General features: G+C 38.2%; 1 protein-coding gene across 1 annotated transcript in view; it reads left to right on the plus strand.

Annotated features, from left to right (window-relative positions):
- The window catches only part of LOC122565176 (dual specificity mitogen-activated protein kinase kinase 2), a 76,902-nt gene extending 72,462 nt beyond the window's left edge, over positions 1-4,440 (plus strand). Inside the window, exon 11 of the mRNA XM_043720879.1 lies at positions 860-4,440. Within this exon, the coding sequence (XP_043576814.1) occupies positions 860-970 (111 nt within the window). The 3' untranslated portion in view covers positions 971-4,440. The remainder of the gene's footprint in view (positions 1-859) is intronic.
- The last annotated feature ends 3,103 nt before the right edge of the window (positions 4,441-7,543 follow it).

The following is a 7,543-nucleotide window of genomic DNA, read 5'->3' on the forward strand; positions in this document are numbered from 1 at the left end:
AAATCGAAATGCATTTGAATATTAGGCCTTCATTCCCCTGAGTAAAAGCATTGGTGAAATCCCAGACTATATTTCAGGTCGTTGTCATTCGATGCATGACATCTGGGTTGGCCTTCAGTGGCATAATGTTTTTAAAAAACTAATCCCCGCTACCTTGCTGTCACCCCATTTTATTGGTTATGTGATCCATAAGTACATGGCAGAAGGTGAAATTGTTAAATGCCAAGGCTTGATTTTCACTTTTTTATTTTAGGAAAATCTGTTTACACACTTTACTCCCCCATGGGAATTAAAGTATTGCTCGTTTGGAAATGTAACTGTTCCCATTTGAGGGTTTCACTGAACATTAACCTTAATTTCAATGGCTATTGGTTAATTACGTTGGCAGGGGGAAGTGTATTAAAAAGTTTTAAAATGCATTTGTCAGAATGTGAATGTTTTTTTTTGCTAGACAGATGATATACAGTAAATTTTTAATCCAAGTTTATTTAATCTCTAATGACTATATTGAGGTTAGAGAATGTCAAGTGCACCAGTTAGCATACTGAGTTTATAATTCTCATTGTAAAATTGCAGCAGGGGTCAACTGAACTAATTACAATTCAACACTATGTTTCCAAGGTTTTGCAAAAGAATAAAGCTGTCATTAAGGAAAGTTAATGCATCTCTTATGTCCTGTAATCTTATTTCTGTAATGTAGGTAAGACCGTCAGTACAAATGTTATTTTTCACTCCTATCTCTGTTTGATACCTAACTACACCAATTGAAGGACTTGCTGAACAGCTTGGGTATTCAGCTGCATCCCTATTCAACTGTATCCCTACAAAATATTAACTCTTGTTTCTTGCTCTTTTACAGAGCCACACATTCATTAAGCGGTCTGAAGAGGAGGAGGTGGATTTCGCTGGCTGGTTGTGTAAAATTATGGGGCTGAACCAGCCCAGCACTCCAACGCGCACCGCTGTGTGAGGAACGATCAACATCCTTTTTTTTTCCTCCATCCCCACCTTTTGCACAGCTCCTGTCCTTCTTTGCTGATGTCTATCAACCACTATTGATGTGACTGTGGCATCAATTGGGACTTTCCCTGCATTCAGAAACTAAGTGAGGAGTTTTACATCAAGGCAGCATTGGCAGATTCTTTTTAAAAAGCATTGTCTTTCTTTAGCTGGTGAGTTATTCTTTTGGGTGGCCAGTTTCCTCCCTTTTTAGTGTCAATGCCAGTGATGTTAAAGGTATGGTGATTAACAAGAGTGACTTGCTGGAAACCTGTCAGTTGAGAGAGGATTTTTTGCTGCCGGTGAGTTCTGCTAGTTGTCAAAGTGCAGTGATCAACTTCACAGATCTGTCACGTTTCTGCCATAGGTGCTCTGTGGGACAGTTAAACTTTGCTTTCCAGTTTAAGTATGGATATTGGTTTTTGTTTTGTTCAAAATACTTAACCAGAGTGATGCCATTTTCACAAAGGGATGCAAATTGAAGTGGCACATTCAAAATCAAAGTAATGGCTAGGTTGCTTTTCCAGATCAAGTCTGTATAAGCCAAATTTATTCCAACTGTCCTTACACTTGACACTCCTGTGGATACTTAATTAATTTAGTTTTAAACTGGGAATATCTTTAAATTGACACTTTCAGCTTGTTGGTTCCTATAGTCATTCATTCAGCCAGTAATCAAGCCATTGAGTAATTAAACTCCCTGTTGTATGTTTTTCTCATATCACTTCCAAGGACACAGTTGAAAGGAGCTGTGGTAATGGGCTCCTGCATATTTTTTTAAATGACTGAAGTGTCTGTTGATGGAGCAAATTTCTCAAATGCATGACTGGCCATGGGTGGATAATTTGTTCAGTAAAAATGTGCATGCTGCATCAGTCGAAGATATTACTTTAACTGTGTTTCTCTTTTACATGTTTAATAAGGATGCCTTGTAGTTTTTATCCCAATGGAATCATTGCTATTATTCTGGCAGTTTAAAGTTTTGAACTAAGTGGCAGTTCACCAGAGTGACTATTCTGCAGATGTTTGTAGTGTTTTGAGAAAACCTTCTACATTTAACCAACCTGCTATACTAATCAGTGACCAGCTGTGGGCATTCATTCTCCATTAAGACATCTGGAGATCTATAGGTGTTTCCAGGTAGGCCACAGAGTGAATACAATTACAATTTCTTGGCATAATAAGAGTGTCTAAATAATGCATTTGAAAGGGTAGGAGTGCCAGTCCTTGGGGTTATAGATGTGGTTGGTAATTGCCGAGAGCGAATAGGAGTGTCAGTCCCTTTACACCATTAGTTTAGTTTTCAAAATTGACTTCAAACAGACTTTGTTTAATTTTGTGCTAACATGGAAGTGTCAGGGTCACCCTGCATATTTCATTGTTGTACTATTCAGCACTTCTACCTACTTCTTTCAAAGATTCCAGTAATCTTGCAAACATTAGAATTAGTTTTAAGTGGCTATGAATTCACTTCCTCCTGACAATTCTGAGGTGGCTGAAAGATTAATGCTGAGTTTCAAATTGGAATTTTGATATTTCTCAACAACAGATTCACCCACTTTGCACAATAATTGAACAGATGGTGCATACCCTTTTGAAGTACTTGTATGAAAGAGCAGCGGTAGATTTGATAGTGTTAAAATGGTTAGATAAGTTTAAAATAAATTTTCAAAGGATTTGCAATCGTGGAAACACAGTCAAGTAAATTTTGGTTTTGTCCTCCTTTTTAAAGTGATACTTGGTTCTCCTGACCATTAGCCATGTTCAATTTGACAGCAGTCTGTGGGGGAAATTGAGTTTTTAAAATCAGCTAAAGGAAGACACTGTTTTTGCTTTTGATCCAACCTGTTCTTCCTGAGTTGTAAATTGTTTTGGCTTCCTAGTTTTTGTACAAAAAGCAAAAAAACAGTTTTACTTATGTTTCTGTTCTTAAGTTTCTTCTTTAGTTCACTTTTTAAAATTGCTTTTATTTTGCTGCTTCACTGCAAGATGTGGTTTGTAAGCTAGGAGTTTACTTCTGAAGAATAGGGGTTTGATCTTTGCAAGCACTGGCTTTCCAAATATTCTGTTACCATTGCGGGTAAAATGTGTACAACATACTGTGACGTTCCCCTGACTTGCAGCATTTATTTCAGTCCCTAGTAGAGAAAACACTCTGCTGGTTTTCAGGCTTACTACGGTAAATCCTCCTTCTAGTTTTATGTACTGTATTCATCTGAAATTTCCTCAATGACACAAAATCTAGTTTGTTTATGAAGTATATGATTCGCAATTTAGTGCTGCTTAGAGTTGTGCACTTGTGGTGCTCAGTTTGATTCAAGGATAGTCTTGACTATCGCTGTAGACCCAATAGCTTGTTAATTAACAATTTTGCAGATGCAATATAATTGGCCATGTAATGACCATTTCAGCCACTAAGCACTCCAAGGAGCCAGTCAACCAATCAAAGCAATGCGCACGATTATCACCATTTACAGGAAGAAAGGTCAACTTGTAACACTGGCCAAGAATTGTATATATTGAAAATTTGGAGCAATGGGAGTGATGTTGATTGCCAAACCCATTAGCTTTGGGATATTATGCCTAATGGAGTACACCTTCCACTGAGAATGGTGCTTCACTAGTTTCATTCTTTTAATCAGAACACTTTACATTTCATAATTCGGAATCATGTTAATATTCCATTTTCAGCTTGGGCTGCATGGAGTAAGTTGTGAAACAAAAAATGCCAAGTTCTTACAACCTTCTTTCAGGTACTTCAAAGAAGAACTACTCTCAAAATTACTTGTGTAGATTTAGGGTTTTTTTATTTCTGTCTCATTTAATGATTTTCTGACTAAACTATACAGCGGGCCAAGTGCTTCTGAGGCAAACTGCACCCTAAATGCACTTCTCGGGGAATAGGATCCGTTTCAAAGTGCCTGGGGGAAAATAATGAACTTAATTTAAGAAATATAAGTTTAATCTACTGAGGTGTCGAAGGTAAAAGAAAAGCACTGTGATTCGAATAATGGAGTTGAGTTTTGTGCTGGGACATCAGTTCTTTGTGTTGTGCTCCTGTATAGTTGTGTATGGATTGTACATGCCTATGCCTTTAAATAAAATACATGTAAGCTGTTACTGTTAAGGCACTGGTGCAAATTGGTGTATGTCACTATATCAGGTTTATGTTGTTGTGTCCATGCACTTGTACCCTTTTTGTGAAGCCTGTGGGCATCCTGTGCTACTGGATGTGGTTAGCTCTTTTTAAAAAAAAAAAGTCTCACTTTGTGATGTGTAAAATAGATTTGGCTTCTTACAAAAAAAATCACCAGTAGCACGAGTTCTATTCTGGTTGTTTTTACGCTTTTTTTCTTAAGATTTTGCGAAGCAAATGATGTGGACTGAATGTATAATTTAATCATTTGTTGCAAAAAAGTTATTAAAACTGAATTGACGATTGTTCTGTGTGAATTAGCAAATGTACCATTTGTCTAAAGTGTGTGAACTAAGGAAAGAGACTTTCTCCTTTTATTTTGAAGATTAGTGCAGGTATTGTTTGATGGTGGACGGCTTTCAATAGGAATGACCCAGGTTTGATGAGCTGACACGCTTGCACTTTTAAGCGTTCTGTTGGTGCATATTTTTAACTCAAACAACAATATTTGTCAATAAAAATGGCACTTTATAGTAAATTGGGAAGCACTTTATTGAATTGTGTAAAAACTGTACTCAAATGGTTAGCCATTCTAATTAAACTTGCACTCGTATGAATTATTAAAACTGTAAACATTTCCATACTACACGTTTTAACAGCATTATATATCTTCCCTGAAAATAATGTCACAGGGTTGAATAATGCAGAGATTCATTCTTAGAGGTGTGAGGTCAGTTCATCAATTAAATCTGGAATGTTAAGTTAATCTCAGTAATGGTAAAGCATGAACTAGCATCGTTTGCCTATAAATGCCATTTAATTCACTTCCCCTTTAGGGAAGTAAATCTTCATCTTTGCGTAGTTTGGATTACGTGTAATTCCAGACCCACAGAAACATTGTTAAATCTTAACTGCTTGCTGAAATGGCTGAGCAAACCACTCCGTTAAATGCAGTTACAAATGGGAATTCATGGCTGTTCAACTCCATGAAAGAGTACGTTTTAAAAACAAAGTGAGAGGATGGAAAGAAAATAGTCCCCACGCTGGTCATTTGTGGGAATGTGAATGTATCCGAATTCAGATGGCTCTTGAGTTATTCTCCTGGCTGATTAAGTAGACAATCCCATAATGCCTATAAAGTGAGTAAATTAGTTCATAAGTTCCTAAGAGATAGGAGTGGAATTAGGCCATTCTGCCCATCAAGTCTGTTCCATCGTTTGATCATGGCTGATATGCTCCTCACCCCCATTTTCCTGCCTTCTCCCCACAACCGTTCAACCCATTAACAATTAAAATATCTGTCTAACTCGCCCTCGAATTTAGCAACTGTCCCAGCATCCACTGCATTTCGGGGTAGTGAATTCCACAACCCTTTGGGAGAAGTAGTTTCGCCTCCACTCTGTTTTAAATTTCCTCCCCCTTATCCTAAAACTATGACATCTCATCCTAGAATGCCCCACAAGAGAAAGTATCCATTCCACGCCTATTTTATCTATATCTTTTATCAGCATGAATACCTCAATTCCCTCATCTCCCTCATTCTTTTAGATTCCAGAGAGTATAGCCCAAACTCTTCAATCTTTCTTCTTACAACAAACCCCTCATCTCTGGGATTAATCTAATGAACCTCCCTGAACTGCATTCTGATCAGTACTTATCCAATTTTCAAAATACACTAGAAAATGGTCTTTAGAATACCACGCATGTGCTATCTCTTTAGCAGATCACATCAAATATTGCCAGGTCTTATTCATTGAAATCTGTAAATGTATATAAAAATTTAATATTTTAAATATTCAAAGATGCAAGGTTTTCAGAAACTATAGGAGTGAGGGGAGCAGTCTTGGTTAAGAAAGCATTGCAGTGCTGTTGAGAGAGGATATTATGAGAGGGGTGAAGGAAGGAAACTGTTTGGGTTAGATCTAAAATCAAAAGGTCCTATTATATTTATGTAATCTATAGGCCTTCAAACAGTGGGAAAAATGTAAGGAGACTCATTTGGCATAGTGCAGCAAGGTGGCTCAGTAGTTAGCATAGCTGTCTCAGCACCAGGAACTTGGGTTCAATTTCAGCCTTGGGTGATTCTGTGTGGAGTTTGCACATTCTCCCTAAGTCTTGAGTTTCTTCCAACAATCCAAAGATGTGCAGGTTAGGTGGATTGGCCATGCTAAATTGCCCATAGTGTCTAGGGATGCGCAGGCTGGGTGGGTTAGTCATGGGAAATACAGGGGTGGAGGGGGAGATCTGGGGGGAGTTTGGTGGGTGCTGTTCAGAAAGTCAGTATGGATTTGATGGGCCAAATGGTCTACTTCCACTTTGGAGGGATTCTGTGATTTGTGAGAAAATTACAGATGTGCAAAAATTATAGAGTACTCATTATGGGAGGCTTTAAGTATCCTGACATGGCTGAGTCAGTGATTGTGTAAAGGGCAGAGACTTTACTGTCTGTGTTAAGGAGAACTTCTCTGTAAATATATTTCAAATCCACTGAGAGTGGCGACATTGCAAAATCTTTTTCTTGAGAATCAGCTGGTGCAAGTAGAACCAATATCAGTAGAAGGACAGTGATCATTGTATCATAACGTTTAGGTCAGCTATGGCAAAGGACAAGGAGCACAACATCATAAGAATAACTAACTGGGGTCGAACTGATCTGGCTTAGATAAATCGGAATCAGTGGCTAGCAGGCAAAACTGTAATTGAACAAAGGGCTGTCTTTAAGGAGAAGCTAGGTCAGGTCCTGTCAAGACCTAAGGTGAGAGAAATGAATGCTGCTTGGATGATGCCAAATATCCAGGATCAAAGGAAGTGGAAAATTGACAATTATCAGGTGAATAATTCTATTCAGAATATTGAAAGGAATTTGGGGTGGGATGGGAAGTGGGAAACAAATAAGAGTAATAAGAGTGTGAGAAGAAATGTAAAAGTGAATTCTGAACTGTTAGATGCATATAAATATGAATGCGTAGTAAAAGTGAAACAAATTAGGTGCCTAAAGAGGTTTTATGCATTGAAGCAGGAAACATATTCCTTAGGGATAGGCTTTGAGATTGCTCTTCAGGTGGTCTTTACCACAGTTTTCTGTTTGCCTCTGACAACTTTTCACTCGTTTGTCCATCAAAAACTCAGTCTGAGTCATAGAGTTATGGAGATGAACAGGATGGAAACAGACCCTTTGGTCCAACCTGTCCATGCCAACCAGATATCCCAACCCAATCTAGTCCCACCTGCCAGCACCCGGCCCATATCCCTCCAAACTCTTCCTATTCATATACCCATCCAAATGCCTCTTAAATGTTGCAATTGTACCAGCCTCCACCATATCCTCTGGCAGCTCATTTCATACACGTACTACCCTCTGTGTGAAAAAGTTGCCCCTTAGGTCTCTTTTATATCTTTCCCCTCTCA

The sequence above is a fragment of the Chiloscyllium plagiosum genome, chromosome 31 (assembly GCF_004010195.1).
Source record: "Chiloscyllium plagiosum isolate BGI_BamShark_2017 chromosome 31, ASM401019v2, whole genome shotgun sequence".
Classification (NCBI taxonomy): Eukaryota; Metazoa; Chordata; class Chondrichthyes; order Orectolobiformes; family Hemiscylliidae; genus Chiloscyllium; species Chiloscyllium plagiosum.